This window comes from Malaya genurostris, chromosome 2 (genome assembly GCF_030247185.1).
Source record: "Malaya genurostris strain Urasoe2022 chromosome 2, Malgen_1.1, whole genome shotgun sequence".
NCBI classification, from domain to species: Eukaryota; Metazoa; Arthropoda; class Insecta; order Diptera; family Culicidae; genus Malaya; species Malaya genurostris.
The window spans coordinates 47,767,485-47,784,292 of NC_080571.1; the positions used below are offsets into that span (position 1 = coordinate 47,767,485).

The 16,808-nt window shown below is 37.8% G+C and overlaps 1 protein-coding gene across 6 annotated transcripts in view; it reads left to right on the forward strand.

Moving 5' to 3' along the window:
* Positions 1 to 214: 214 nt before the first annotated feature.
* LOC131429333 (microtubule-associated protein Jupiter) overlaps positions 215 to 16,808 on the forward strand; it is a 159,838-nt gene continuing 143,244 nt past the window's right edge. For 3 of the 6 annotated variants that reach the window (XM_058593401.1, XM_058593403.1, XM_058593404.1), the window contains exons 1-2: positions 216 to 444; positions 8,531 to 8,835. In XM_058593401.1, coding sequence (XP_058449384.1) covers positions 8,774 to 8,835 — 62 coding nt within the window. In that variant the 5' untranslated portion in view covers positions 216 to 444; positions 8,531 to 8,773. Of the gene's footprint in view, positions 445 to 8,530; positions 8,836 to 16,808 lie in introns of all 6 variants that reach the window. The other 3 variants (XM_058593402.1, XM_058593405.1, XM_058593406.1) reach the window with 2 other exon arrangements.

Genomic DNA, 16,808 nt, shown 5'->3' on the forward strand with positions numbered 1-16,808 from the left:
CGCCCGTTTTATGCTCCATCCTCACCCGTCGATGTTGATGCGGTTTGTAAAGAGAAAGATGCATCTCGAGTCGAGCCGGAGCATAGCGCCAACAGCCGGCGGAGAGTCGGACCGAGGCCCACTGAGCAGACACAGAACCAGGTTGATTCGATGGGGTCTCTTGTTTTTCTTTTGCGGTATCCCCCCATATAAAATGCCCCCGGCGCATAAACCATGGTTTAGTCCAATTTCTAGCCTTGCCCTGTGAACACATTCCCGTGGAGTCTTTCCGTTTTCCGGTGGTTGTTTTTTTTGCAGCGATCATAGCAAGGAAAATTCAGTGGAAAAGCGCAGGCAGTGTATGTGGTGTAGTTTTCTTTTTGCCAGAGTTTCGTAGTTTTGTAGTTCGGCGTGAAGTTTCTTTTTTTTCTGGAGCACAATCAGCAGTTGCCGTTTGTTGGCTCGGTTAGTTTTTTTTTCTGTTCGCTCTCTTCTGTTTGTTTTGCTGGTTCATTTGGTGGATGCAGCACGGACAGACCTACCTTCCTAGACAGATCGGGTGCAATGGACTTAATGCGAGTGTTTTTCCTCGGTACCGTTTTCACGGTGCCACCCACCGTACCACCCGGTGCAGTAGATTCTGAATTTCCCAGCTGCAGTGCCGAAATGCCGAAGCATTATGCTCTCCCGTTCTGTGCGAGCATCGGGTGCACCGTGGACGAAAAAGATGGTTTATTCCGGAGGAGCGCCGGCGAAGAACCAACGGATGAAAATTAGTGTATTTTGGGACGGTTTAGATACAAACATTTCGATGTTTTTTTTTCTGTGACGTTTAGTGTGGTGTTGAAAAACAGAACACGACTGACGAGCTCGAGGTTTAGAAGAAAAATCAGAGATTTCGAAGAATCGGCACTAAGTGGAAGTGTAGAAAAGTGAACGTAAATAAGTGTGGAAAAACTACAGTTGACTGCCATGCCATAGATATACCGAAAGAGATTCCACGTGCGCCGTTTTCCTTCAGCGGTTGGATTTTTGGGACATTACCACGCCGGGGTCAGACTACGAACAGTTCGCTCCATGGAATGGTTACCGTACATTCAGGTTTGGGTTGAATTGTTGACTCGGTCACCCGTGGCTACACAGTTCGAACGACGAACGAACGAACGAACGAACGAACCAGCGAACTATAACAAACGTGGACGTCATTCGGGCGGTTCGTTTTGTTTTCATTTCTCGTGTAAATGTTTCAACAGGCCAAGGTGCACCTGTGAGCCACCTTTCCGTACACTTTATCAATTTATCTGTGAGTGAAGAATCTATAAATAGCCAAAACTACATCGACCGAACCGTGGTTTGGCTAGCTGATATCAGTGCAGCATTATGTTAGAATGATATCTATTTGAAAATAATCTGATTCCCCAGTCCCACACGCGATTCCCGGGGCTTTGGAATTTGTTTTACTGTTTTGTTTTTGACGCGGATAGCGTTGTCTTGTCTTTGAACTATATTAAATGGAAAATATACGCCAGATAATAGAGAATGTGAATTCTTCTTTCTGTAAAGTTGTCGAGCTTTCTTCAGTATACCAGCCATTAGGTCTCGTGCGGTATCCTAAGACAGGCCTGTGGTAACCATTTCCAATTTCACGGCACCTCGGATAATCGGCACCATTTGCTTTCTCATAGTTTCAAAGAGTTTCCGCTTATCTGGAGCCCACGTCTTCTCTATTGGATGAAGTTCTGGACAGTAAGTTGGATTGGTTGTTTTTGGCACGTATTTGACCTCTTGTTCCATATACCATTCCTATAGGGATTTCGCTTAGTGACGAGAGACCAAAACAGAGCTAAAGAGTCGTAGGTTCTGATAAATGGTAGTAACCACTATCTCGTGCACATGCTTATTTATAGTGCCAATAGAAACGAAATTATTAAACTTTTGACCGCAACTACATACGGCCTGCCAAATCAAGCTTTTTTTCGGCGATTTGATAAGTGAAACACAATCGGGAGCAAAATGAAACACAATTTCAAATACTACTGGAATTGTTTTCAAGCATCAAAAAAATTATCCAAGTAGCAAACATTGTTCTTGTATTCAATTTCTTCACTCTTCCCGCAACGATTGTGTGATTGGAAAAGCGCATTTTGCTTGTATGATGTGCAACAAGTTTCTGTTTTGACATGTTTCACAGCAGTAATATTTGTTGGGAGAAAACTGGAAATGAAACTGTTTAAATGGACATATTGTACAGTCAGTTAATAAAATAGATCTTTAACATAATCCTTTCAGGTTTTTGAGTTGGCAGTAATATGAATAATTTTCACGATAGCAATTGTGAAACAAGTCAATTTTAACAAGTTCTAATTGCTACTTGGGTGTGTACAGTACCCTTTTTCATGACATTTTGCCTCATTTCGATTTGAGCACGATTCGTTTTCGGCAACATAATCGTTCGAATGTGAAATTTGTATTAGAAAGATGACAGTATTTTCGTATTCAAAACAATTTCATATTATATTGGTTTAAACTGCTAACAGCAGTAATTGCTGGAAGGACATGACTTCTTACACTCATATACCATTCGAATCAGTTCGTTGAGATCAGCAAATGTGTGTGCGACAAATTATTTCACTCAATTTACTCGAACATGGCCTGGCCGTTTTCTGCTAACTTAGATCCATACGAAAAATCCTATGTTCCATAACAGGATTCCTGAATTTCATTTGGACCCGATTACTGGTTTCGGAGCTACAGGATGATATCTGTAACGAAATTAAAATAATATCACTCATTTTTCTCGTAGATGACTGTACCAATGTCCTTCATCTAAGATTCAAATGAAAGGAGTTAAGGCCATCGTCCAAGTACAATGCGCGCGAGTGGTTTTAGGAAATTTTCGATGGAAATTTTGAAAAATTTGCCAAAATCAAGAACATACAGACCTTTAAAAAGCTTTAATCTATCTGTAGGGCAAAAATGGCTGAAAAGTTCGGAGGATTTTCCGAGTCTTATTAAAAACAGCTCTGAAAAATGAGTGTTTTTGTGATCTTTTACAATTATTACACACACACACACAAACTGAAGCGGATTTTCTTCAGTTTATTGAAAACTGAATCTTGTTCTGGGGAAAACTTAGAAAACTTTACAAAACTAACATCATTCTGCTTATAAATTGAATTGGCATCGTTGCAAAATAATTTGTATATCATTTAGTACTTCCAAATCGTCAAAATTCAACGACATTGGTTATATGAAATTAATTGATTGTCCATGAAAAGCGTGAAAAGCTTTTCCAAAAATGTGTTTGAATGTAATCCTTGTAGCCAGCATAAGGTTTATTTGGAAAAAAAATTGTCATGTTATCGCATTATTTTTCCAAATAATTGTGTAAAATCACAAAAACACATTAATTTTTCAGAGCTATTTTTGATAAGGCTTGGAAAATCCTCCGAATTTTCCAGCCATTTTCAGCCTGCAGATAGATAAAAGTTTTTCAAAGGTCTGTATGTTTTTGGTTTCGGCAAATTTTCCATCGAAATTTTCCTAAAACCATCCGCGCGTATTGCACTTGGACGTAAGGCCCAATAAAAATTCTTGTTTTTCAAAAAGTTCCGACTTCCCGTTCAGGAGATACAGGGTGATTAGTGAAAATTGTTACTATCACATACATTAATCGGTTTTTCAGAATTTGATAGTCGATAATCAAATAAACCTATTTCAGTTACATCGGTATTCAGTTTTCGATCCCGGAAGATACCCAAAACCTTTATTATTTAATTTATCTAGAGTAACAGAGGTATTTTGGTCCACTTTAGGATTGATTTCATTTTGGCCCACTTTGTAAAAATATCCACCAAATGTTGTAAGATCTTTGAAAACCCCTTCCGCAATAGGTAATTTAATGTGATTTGCTTCAAATGGATGCAACATGGGTTACTTAACATCGATTAAATCCATAAAGTTTGTTAGGTGGGCTAAAATATATTAAGCGGCCAAAATACCTCTGTTACCCTACTATTTCTCAAAGATGGCTACACCGTTTTTTTTTGGAAATTTTGAATCAAATGAAAACCATTAGGTGAATTTATCTGACTTCGGCTATACCGATTTCCGAATTCCGGTTCCGAAAGCAGGACTGAGATGCTCAATCATTTACTCAGAGAAGACCGAAACGAATTTCATGAACAAAAATTCAAATCAGAATTTTCAATTTTTTTCTCTGAGATTACACCAGATCTGGACATTTCATGCATTTTTAAGACATTCGACATCAACAAAAATTCATCAGTTTTGCAGTTTTTTCAAACGGATTTTTCCACGCGGTTTTTTTTCTACGCGGATTTCTGAAGTTTGAGTCGATACTTATACCGCGCGTAAAAAGAAACCTCAGTGTATGAAATGGAAACAATTTTCAGATAATAAATTCGAATTAAACTTTGTTTTATTATCTGTATTTAGTTATTTGTCTTCTGTAAAGATTTAGTGGACTTTTTATAAAAAAAAACGGTTCACATAGCCAATTATGATTTCCAGTTAATATATTCAGCAATCAATACTCAATTTCTCATATAGAATATCTATACAACCAGCGATTTTCAGAAACTTAGATTCAAAAGAAATGCCTTTAGATCTCTTACAAAGTTCCTGAATTTAAATTTGTTTTATTTGGATCCGACTATCGGTTCCGAAACTACTGGATAATGTGCACCAAACATGTAAAAATAATGTCTTTTACTTGTCTCGAACATGGTCGAACCGATTTTCAAAATTTTTTAGATTCGATTGATGGTCTTAACACTAGAAAGCTCAGCATTTAGTGTATACCTAAATTGCCCAAAGAGAGAAAGTAAATAAAACAATGATAGTATCGCTCATATAAAAAAAATTATTTAAACAAAATTGTCCATATTTGCCTTTCTCTATAGAAAGGTTTCATAATTGCTGACAAACCTACTTTTGAACGGAGCCTCGAAGATCCATAGTGTTATATACCATTCGACTCAGTACGACGAGATCGAAAAATGTCTGTGTGTGTATTTTTCGAAGATATTTTTACCGCACAATTTTCTCAGAGATAGCTCAACCGATTTTAACAAACTTAGGCTCACTGGAAAGCTACTGTCGGACAATTGATCAAGTTCAAAGATCAATTGGCTGTGACTTTTGGTTCCGGAGATATGATTGTATAAGTGACGTAACCGACAAAAAGCGTTGTTATTTCACCGCTCAAATTCTCAGAGATGGCTTAACCGGTTTCAACAAATTTAGACTCGTTTGAAAGATACTGTTGGGCCATTGATCAAGTTCGAAGATCAAATGGCTGTGACTTTTGCTTCCAGAAATACGATGGTATAAGTGACGTAACCGACAAAAAGAGTTGTTTTTTTGCCGCGCAATTTTCTCAGAGATGGCTAAACTGATTTTAACAAATTTAGGCTCGTTTGAAAGCTACTGTCGGGCCATTGATCAAGTTCGAAAATCAAATGGCTGTGACTTTCTGTTCCGGAGATATGATAGTATAAGTGACGTAACCTACAAAACGCGTTGTTTTTTACCGCTCAAATTCTCAGAGATTGCTTAACCGATTTCAACTAATTTAGACTGGTTTGAAAGCTATTGTCAGGCCATGGTTTAAGTTGGAAAATCAAATGGCTGTGACTTTCGGTTCCGGAGATATGATAGTATAAGTGATTTAACCTACAAAATGCATTGTTTTTTACCGCTCAATTTTCTCAGAAATGGTTTAACTGATTCTAATAAACTTAGGCTCGCTTGAAAGCTACTCTTGGGCAATTGGTCAAGTTCAAAGATCAAAAGGCTGTGACTTTTGGGTCCAGAGATATGATGGTATAAGTGACGTAACCGACAAAACACGTTGATTTTTACCGCTCTTATATATATGAGGGTACCAATATTTTGGGATCACCTCTAACTTCGTAAAGCGCTAGTGCTCAAAAGTTCAGGCACCTCGAAAAATGTCCTCATGCAAAATTTGAACTAAATCGGACATGCGTAATGAGTGCTACCCAGCGGTTAAGGTTTGAAAATTTTCGATCTTAAAAAAGCACCATAGGGGGGAAGTACATGAATTTTCAAAATCGAGAATTTTTTTTGATGCCGAAACTCTTAAAACTGCAAGAAACGTCTAGATTAAGTGTCAACTCAAAAAAAAATTTTTTTTGTTAAAAATCAACTTTCTGGGACTTTATATTTTGATATTTTTTCTAAGTCCCAAAAAGTCGATTTGTTCAAAAAAAAATTTCTCGAGATGACACTAAATCTCGACGTTTCATGCAATTCTAAGCCTTTTGGCATCAAATTTTTTTTTAGATTTCGGATATTTCATGTTACCAATTTTTTGAAGCTTGTGATCACGATCCTGAAAAATCTACTGAACCGATTATTTTCGAACCTGGAACATACTTTCTTGGTATAAAATGCCTCCCCCCAAACGTTTTTCAAATTTTTCCATTTCCATATTATGGTAGTTTTTCATCTCATAATTGACGGAACATTCAGTGTAAGATTGCGTTTTTTGCTTAAATGTGCCACAAACTGTAAAAAAAATCAAAATAATAACTTGCACAGAAAGAAAAGATGAAACTTACACGACATGTAAACCAATAGTACTATTAAACAGACGTCAGTTGAAACGAAAATCTGATTTAAAACCATGATTGATGTAAAATTACATTTAAATGCATTTACTTTTTCATTGAACAAGGCTGTATATTTACAAATCGCTTAGGTTTGTAATGTAACTTTCCATGAAATTACCTGCTCCAAATATGTGCATGAAAATAAATGTAAATTCACAAAATATTTTTATCTGTGTGAGAACGACAGAGAAGAGAAAAATAACTCGTACTTTAAGTAAATTATACGCCAAGTTATCGTGTTCACCGTGCAACGTGATTCTCAAAGGAGGTTTTGGGGAATGCTCTGTTACCGCCTTATTTTTCAATATTAATTTACGGAAATTTTACTAAATATTCCGTCAATGATGCTTTATAATTTAAAAAAAAGTTTGAATAAATTTGCTTAAGCTTTTTTTCCGTACAAAATTACATAAAAAAGTGTTTTTTTGATTCAAATTATTCCTTACTCCCCCCTTAAGAAGCAATAATAATATGTCAATTTCCATTCGGATCCGAACCCTGATTCCGAAGGTAGGGTGCTTAGTGCAAAAATGTCAATTTTAAGAATATATTCCCAACGTGTCAAAGCCACGCACATCGTCGAACTGCCGCATTACGAAGCATCGAGAGCCACATACCGGGCACATCTCCGTCGCACTACCCACGGTGGCACAATTCCTTAACCCACATCAACACGGAATGTCTTGCTCTGCCGTGCTCTGCTGGCCGTCCTATCTGATTGATGCTACTTCTTCGTCGTATTTCGTATATCTTTGTTTCATGCTTTTCCACTTCTTCAGCTGTGTTTGCAGCCTCATTGCATGGCTGCCAGTCTGGCCGTGTAGCAAAGCCCGGAGCACGCAAGCTTTTTCCGGCCAACAATCAGCTGGTTATCCATACAAACAGCACAAACATAACCTTCACCATCATCGCTTTCTATACCATACTCTCGTTATCAGTCACAACATGATTACAAATTTAATATCTGTATTGAAAGCTTGACAGTGAACCGGAGAGAGAAAATTGAAGAATCAGGGTCCATTCTCTCTCAATTTCTCTTATGAACTGTGCATCATATCTCCACTGATGGAATTCTGCAAAACGGAACCTACTCGTCTTTACCATGGCACCCATCAGTTCCGGCTTCTGTTGTGATCCCAAAGTGTGTGTGTGTGTGTGTGTGTGTGTGTGTGTGTGTGTGTGTGTGTGTGTGTGTGTGTGTGTGTGTGTGTGTGTGTGTGTGTGTGTGTGAGTGTGGGCGGTAGAGTTTTCATCACCTGGCCCTCAGCTGAGTAGCAGGTTTCCTTTATGGCTTGTACCTGCGAAAAGGTACACCTTTTACGAGATGATACAAGCGCTAACTGATTCTCCAATATTGCGGTATTTGGGAGTAAATTTTTCTCCTTTGTGTGTGGGGTTTCCGGCATTGTGATAAATTACACCAGTCCGTACGTGCGCCGTGGATGCTGGGTTCTCTCGTATTTTTTTCGTTTCTGATATTGTGCAACATAGTAACTCTCGCTTTGGTCAGGGCCAATCTCGGTCGTTTCCAGAGTTTTCTCTTCTGTTCGATCTGGAATCCAGCAGAGTTGCTGGTTTGTCATTGGTTTACAAACTTTATGCTTCACGTACTGAAAACAAACCAAATACATGCATCTGGCAGCCGACTTCATTCATCTCAACTCGCGAGAACGAGTTCTCTAGTCGCATCTGGTAGAACCACTAAACTCGTTCAAGGACTCTGCAATCGATCGCAGCCAGCAGCAAACGGTGCATAGTAGCGGTGAAAAAAGTGCAGTGAAATTGCAATAAATCTCTGATTTTTCTTCTTTCGGTTGCCCAGCCTGCGATGCCGACAAAACATTTTGGCATTCATCGGCATTCCTGACAACGAACGACGTTCTTCATTTCAGATTAACATTTTCAGTGTGAAAAAAGAGAAAGAATTAGTGTACTGAAAATCGATAAAAGCAAAGATTCTCTAGCGCCAACGAAAACGGGACGGAAAAGTGTGTTGAATCGAAAGTGCATTGAGCTTTTGGTCTGGTCCGGTTTTTCACTGAATTCATTTTCGGTTTCGTGTTTTGGTATTGATCCATATATCAGTTGTCGTCAGTAGCAGCCACAGCAGAAGCAGCAGTATTTCAGCGAAAATCATGGCCACATATGCAGCATTCAAACATGTCGAGCTCTACAACGTCGGAAACACCAAAAAAAGGTAAGAGTTCTGTAGATATTAGTTCTTACAGGACGGAAGTATATAATTGTTGTTAAAATGTTAGGTATATCGTATTGAATTTGCTGCTAATTTGTATGTTAGGCTGTTAGCTATGCAGTTCCGAATATTTTTGGGTTACTCTTACAACCCATCGAGAAACATATCGAGCGAAAATACAGATAAATGAACCAGATTTTTATTGTTTATAAGGAACTGGTCGGATTCAGAAAAAAATTATTCTCATGTTCGGGTTTAAGAAAGTTTCTTATCCGGCCATCTATACTACACATACAAGATTAGTTCAATCGGTTTAGAGCAGCTCCACGGCTATGAGAAGGGTATAGGTTCAAACTCTGTACCTGAGAGATGCATTATTGAAAAGTTTAGTTATTTTTACTATGTATTTTACCTTTTGTTTTAATTTCTTTGGATATTTTCTCGATAAGTTTTAAAAAGTGGGTGGGTAATGCCAGAGACATAACTGGATAACGTGAATATGAATAAAACTGACATGCTTCTTTCACACCGAATATCAATAGTCGTTAGTTAGTTTTTTGATTGTTTGAATTTTGCAACTTTTACTGCTTCGCTTCCAGAGCTGTAACTGAGCTTCTATACTAAAGTATGAGTTATTGACGACAATTATGTTCTACCATGCAAATAACGCAGAACAAATGAGATTCGAACAATGTTATAGTTGTTTTTTGTAGATTTACATACTCAGTGGAGATAAACTTCGGATAATTATTTGGAGACATTTTATTTGTTCTGAAAAGATCCGATATGAGAATTATATCCGATGTACAACTGTTGAGTATTTTTTGCCACTATCTATTCATCTACACCAGAGTCTGAATTCTGGGCATTCAGGAACTGGAATTGGATTAAAGTCCTAAATTTGGAACCTTGGACAGGACCGACTTCAGTTGCAAAATTCAGGTTCGGAATCCAGTTCTCAAGAACTTAGTCTGTTACATAAGAGCGTGGTCACTGTTGTGAGAGAATGAAAAGACTCAACATGGAAATACTTTTGAATATTATTTTATTAGATCAAAAACTTGCATGCAAATACATTAATAGCAAGCCCAATCCTCTTCAGCGTTAATAATGGCTTGACACCTTCGAGGCATACTTTGAGCGAGATTTTGCGCGTATTCTTCTGAAAACGACCTCCAAATTTGTGAACTCGGCGAACAAGCTATTTCAAATTGTGTGGTCGATTTTTCCCGGGCTTCATCTTCATTCGGACGACTCCAAGGTCACGACACCATTTTGCTTCTTTGTCCATTCAAGACGTTTTTGCACATGTTTTTCACTCAACATCGGTTTTTGCAAAGTACTTCGAAATTTCATATTAATTGAGATCAAATATCTGCAAACAGTTTTCGGAGTTGTCGGATTCTAAAAAAAAAACAGGTCATAAATTACTTTTTCGTCTTTTTCTGACAATAAACCGACAGAACCGCGACTTGGAAAGTCGTAGACATATTTCACCTCTTCGAATTGATTTACCCACTTACTCACAAGCTGTTTCGACTTTTGCATGTATTTCGTCGCGGCTGCTTCGAAGCGCGTAGCGTATGCGGTACGGATTTAGGAAAAATGGTACGGTACGGATTTAGGTACGGATTTAGAAATTGTAAACAATAGTCAGCTGAATTATTGTCGCATTGCATCATGGACACTACTGCCCTCTGTGTTAAAAAAATAAATAAAATAAAAACTTTACCTATCGCGAGTAATCGTGACCACGCTGTTATGTAACAGACTGTATTTGGTTCTATAATTCTGGAACTGAACTCATTTTCAGAATCCAGCTTCCAAATTTAATGATAGAACTGAATTCCGAACCTGAATTCAGTTCCAAAATCTAGTTCCAGAACCCAAGTTCAATTCCAGCATTTAGGTTCTGAATTTTGAAACTGAATTCTAGAAGTGAATTCTGAAACTGAATTTAGGAGTTAAATTCTGAAACTGAACTCAGGAATTTAATTATGGTTCAGAAGTCATTTCCAATATTCTGGTTCGGAGATCGGATATACAATTTTGTTCTAGAATCCAGATCTAGACTTCATATCTTGAATTTTGTTCTAGAATTCTGAAGTTGAATTCTTGAATCTTAATTCAGGATACGAATTCTGAACATAAATTACCGCACTAAATTCAGTTCCAAAAATTTAGCTCTAGAATCTAGAATTAGAATTCAGTTCCATAGTCCAAAATTTATCTTTTGAACCTGCATCCTGGAACAGATATTCAACTCAAAAAATTATGTTTATAATTCAATTATTAAGTTCTGCTTATTCTTATACCGGGTGAATTGTATAGTAAGACGTATTTATTTCGTACGTCACAACACAAAAACCAAAAAAAAAATCTTTATTTTACCGTCGTTTAAACTTTTCGGACTGTTCGTGTCCAATAAGTTTATAATTTACATTTTTTCATGTATTATTGTACTAAAAAAAACACGTTCGTATTAGAAGATTCTTCTATTTTAGCTGTAATTATTATGGTATGGTATGGTGTAACACTTTTGAAAAATCATTTATTATTTTCTTTGTATTTTCTCATAATAAAACATTTCCAGAATCTTCTGTGAAATTTTCAAGCCTTTCGGACAAAAACTCGGCAAGTTATGGGCCTTTATCTTTGCTTATCTCATACTGCGAAGAGATAAGAGCTCGGCACACAGGTCGAAGATTTCTGCTTCGATCGACTCAAAAACTTGGCAAAACATTCTTGAAATGTTTCATTATAAAAGAATACAAAAGAAAAAAATATGATTTTGTGAAAATGTTAGACCCTACGGGACTCTGGAAGTTATGGACCTTTATCTATGGCTATCCCATTCTACGAAGAAGCAAGATCTCGGTGCACGGGCCCAAGATTTCTACTTCGATTGACTTCAAAACTTGACAAAACATTCTTGTAATTATTAGTTTTACGTTTCGTCTTTGACTCATCAGTGCAGAGCAGTTCAAATTGAACTGCTTAGTGCTAAACTCGGCAGTTCTATTTGAACCGCTAAGCAGACGTAAAGTTTCTGCTACTTACAGAACACTTTTTGTTTTGCAACGAAGTGCAATGTCTTTTCTGACGTGCCGAACGAAAACGTGTTTTCGACTATTTCTGGCCGATGCAGGTATGGTCATTAAGGGGTTAGCCAAATTTTGTGCTAGGGCACATAACCGTTTTTATTAGTTTTACGTTTCGTCTTTGACTCATCAGTGCAGAGCAGTTCAAATTGAACTGCTTAGTGCTAAACTCGGCAGTTCTATTTGAACCGCTAAGCAGACGTAAAGTTTCTGCTACTTACAGAACACTTTTTGTTTTGCAACGAGGTGCAATGTCTTTTCTGACGTGCCGAACGAAAACGTGTTTTCGACTATTTCTGGCCGATGCAGGTATGGTCATTTAGGGGTTAGCCAAATTTTGTGCTAGGGCACATAACCGTTTTTATTAGTTTTACGTTTCGTCTTTGACTCATCAGTGCAGAGCAGTTCAAATTGAACTGCTTAGTGCTAAACTCGGCAGTTCTATTTGAACCGCTAAGCAGACGTAAAGTTTCTGCTACTTACAGAACACTTTTTGTTTTGCAACGAAATATGATTTTTTGAAAACGGGCTCCCTTGAGTAATAAATTGTTTCCATTGATTTTGTAGACAAAAAACTTTTTCTCGAAAGCAGGTTTTGAAAGTCCGTGTCCATCGTCATTCAAAAACTACTGAACCAATTTTTTTCAAAATTTGCACACACTTTCTACATATAAAAAACCAGACCCAACGTTTTCCTTTTCCATGTTTGTTACTTTGGGGTGGTTTTACAGCTACGAAATGGCGAATTTTTTCGTGAAAAATCGTAGTTTTCACTTTGAACAACCACCAAAAATTAAAAAAATTAAAAAAAAAAAATCAAACAGAAACGTTGGGGTCTAGAAAAACATCTACTCTATCTATGCTGCTTTGATTTGTTGACTTCTTACCAGTCTGCACTGAGATACAGTGGACACCGCAAATCATGATTTCTAAGAAGCGTTCTCAAAAATACCTCTTCACCTCCCTTAAAGTCGATCTTTTTATTCATCATTCCGAAGGTGATGAGACGACAACGTCTTGAATATTTTGACAATATTTTTGAACAAATTCTCATATACTTTATATCAAAAACCGACGAATGTTGTTTAATGTTATTGGTGGTCTTTCTTGAGAACGACACTTGAAAAGATCAAAGCCTTTATAATGTACAATATGTGATTTTCAATAAACTGTTTTGCTAGTCGAAATCGAAAACGCAACTTGACTGTGCCAAATCTTAGAATTAAGGGAGGCTCCTGCCATGTGGGGTAGATATTTATTTATTTCTTGAAGAATTTTTTCTACAATTCAATGAAAAACCGCCAAGGTCAAAGTTACACAGTCATTAGACAAGGTTTATTGATAATACAAAATCTTAGTGGAAGGTTCACAAAGCGCATTAATTGCAGTAGCTTACCTTTCATGCATATAACCGTAAAAAACCTACAGGAAGTGTCATTATTTCGACCCCCACAAGGTAGAAGCCCCTCTTAATTCCAATACAAACTCACCTCTCAAGTAGTACATGGTTTCGCGTGCAGTGTGGCATGTGTATCTTCCAGAATCATATAACGACTGGTTATATGCAAAAAAAAGCCTAGTGTCGTTGAACACTTTCCTTCTTTCCTCAATTTACCAGAACGTTGCGGTCTTCCATGTTTTCAAAGAAGTGAAGGCCTTTAATACTTGTTTTACATTTTCTCAATCCATTTGATTTCGCTTCACATTTCAGCATTACGGAATTCACGTATTCATTAGGCTATAAACATACGGGTGGTCTGCATTGAAAACATTTCGGTGTACTTTCCCCAGTCGAAAAAGTTCCAATTTTGCCTTCAACATGAACTTGTATTGCAAGTATCTTATTATGCATGGCCGGGGTTTCCCGACGTTTTAAATTATCCTAACCTGAACCCACTTTTCATTGCCAGTAACAATTCGAAGCAAAAAACCGTGGGCCGTTAAAGCAGTTGTTCGCACGCGAAGAAACGTCGCTCGGTTTCAATTCATGCGGCAACCAATTGTCTACCATTCGAATCATTCCCATTGCTTTTCAACTTGGTAAATGGTTGGTTGAGTATCTCCGATTGATTTCGCATGTTCTTCTCAAGTTTGCAACGGGTCTTGATCGAGCAAATCCTCCAATACTTTATTTTCAAACTTTAGAGGTGCTTCGGCTCGTTCTTCGTCTTCCAGTTGAAAATTTCCACTTTTTAACCATGCAAACCGCTTTCGACACGTTAGAGCATGCTTACCATATACTTCCACCAAAATACAATGGGCTTCGGCGGCTGTTTTCTTCATATTGAAATAATGGAGAATTCCACAAAAAAACACTTAATTCGCCACAAAATTCGACATTTGCATAGTAAAAAAGTATGATTGTTCAAGATAAGATTCAGCTACTTGGTTCATACTGATTAAGAAAAAGTTTGACAGTAGCTTTTCAACGCCTATTTGGAAAAGAAAATCGCAGGAATAAAAATTAAACTACGCCATCTGTTAGCAAACAGTTCGAACTACACTTGAGGGGAGGTAAATTTTTATCAACACGGTTTTTGAAAGATCACGCATAAATCATGTCAAGCGCCCATTAATCAAATATTAGACGTTGCAAGTCGATTCATGATTGAATTATAGACCCAACTGAACAAGTGTCTATAATTTAATCATGAATCGTCTTGCAACGTCTAACATTTGATGAATGAGTGCTGGCAAAATTGATGGAAGATCCACTTTTTTGTCGAAAAATTGAGCTCAGCGACAAATCTCTTTTCTGGTTGAATGGATACGTCAATAAGCAAAATTGCCTCATCTGGAGTGAATACCAGCCAGAAGCATTACAAATGCATCCCAAAAAGTCACTGTTCGGTGGGATGGTGGCATAGTCGGACCGTACTTCTTCGAAGGCGACGATGTGCCAAACGCTACTGTGAATGGTAAGCGCTACCGTGTGATGATCGATGATTTGTTTTGCCCAAATGTAAGAATAGGACATGTGGTTTGAACAAGACGGTGCCACGTCACACACGGCACGCGAAACAATAACCAAATTGAAAACCGCCTTAGGTGAACAGTTTATCTCAAGTTTTGGGCTTGTCAATTGGCCGCCTAGATCGTGTGATTTAAAGGCTTTGGACTATTTCTTGTTAGGCCATATTAAGGCTCATGTCCGATATGTTGGACAGGGTGTGCCAAAATTAGACCTGGTGCAAGGGCCAATCATCTTCAAACATTAAATTATATTGATCGTTCTATCGATTCCAATAAAGATTTCATCAATTTGCTCAAATTTTTTGTGTTCTATGAAAATCAAACCCTATACCTCTTGAAAAATCACCCTTTATTAGTGAAAATGGTCGAGTTTCAGGTAAAATTTGAATCGGGTTTCAGGTAAATCTGGATCGGGTACTTGTAAAGATTTTTATTTTTAGTCATAAGCTAGTCGTATTCGGGTCTAGGAATTCGCTTACCCGACCATCTCTTTGTGATTCCGCTTTTCCAGACTGGTTCAGTGGTAGAGCATTTCCATGGATCCGAAGCTTACAGATTCGAATTCTGTCTCGGGCGGATATATTTGTAGCAGGTTTCCCCGATCGACATATCGCACATAAACTATTTCACTTCTTGATACTTGTTAGAAAATTTTTATATTTTAACTACTAACGAACCAGACTTCTATCACCACTTGCTACAAAAACAGCTTTTTGTTATGAACTACGATTACGGTTTGATGAAGCATTGCTCATAAAAATAAACAAAATTAACGAAGATATTAGCTCTAAGTAAAAGAACTATAACAAATAATTTTTGTTTTGTTTTTAACAGTGCGGGGGACATTACCATAAAGTCGATGAAACGACTAAATAAACAAATGGATTATTTCACCATCAAATATGTAAATTGTAAGCACAAATCATCCAACCGAAATCAACAAACATATTTATCAGCGCGTACCGAAGGTCGCCGATGCGACATTGAATACGGATCAGGTGCTGGCGTGTATCCAAAACATTGCGGGATCCACCGAGCAGGATTTATTTCGCCGACAATTCAACGGAGCTCTCCACATGTAATACATGCATGGAGATCCGATTGTATGCGAAAGCCTTTCGTTCAAATATTGATTCAATTGTTGTGAAATGTTTACGCTGTTAGACAAACGATTGCCTGGTACCGGATATAAAAATACATTTTCAACGGGAACCGTATGGGAATTTAATTTTTCGACTATAGTTTTAACAGAGAGAGATAGATAGTTTAAAGCTTATAATTATCAAAATAACCTTGAAGTTCCGCTATAAATCTGTCCGTTTCAGAAATAACTCACTGAGGAGTGCAATCGTACCCATTCCATTCTAGTGCTCCGGCCAACATTCAATCCGCACATAACCGGTGAAATGTAAAAAAAAAATATGCGCTTTCATTCCTGGTCTGCAATCACGAATGCCCGCAGCCAATGCGCAAACGACGGAGTCCAGTGAGTGACCCATATCTGCTTTCGCTTCCTTTCCCGATTCTCACACACGTACCCGCTCGGATCAGCGATTCTTCATTCGCCCGGTGTACAATTGCGCATACATCTTTTGTTTGCTAAACTCGAATGGCTGTGGGATTTCGATAATTGATTTCCCGTTCCCGTTTGAAAATGGTTCGTAATCGACTGAGTGCTCCGTTTCCAGGTGGGTTTGTCTGCCGGTGAAATAGTTATCGTCATCGACCGGGCCAGGAAGAAATCTCGTCCAAGGTCGTTTCTGATTATCCTCCGATATCGAATTCAACTGTCGATTCATCTACGGACGGAACGTTAACCTCATTCCGGCAACCTCCAGCCTAAAACTCAGCGCAGCAATCGATCCCATGAAAGTCTAATTAAACAACCCAAATAATACACCC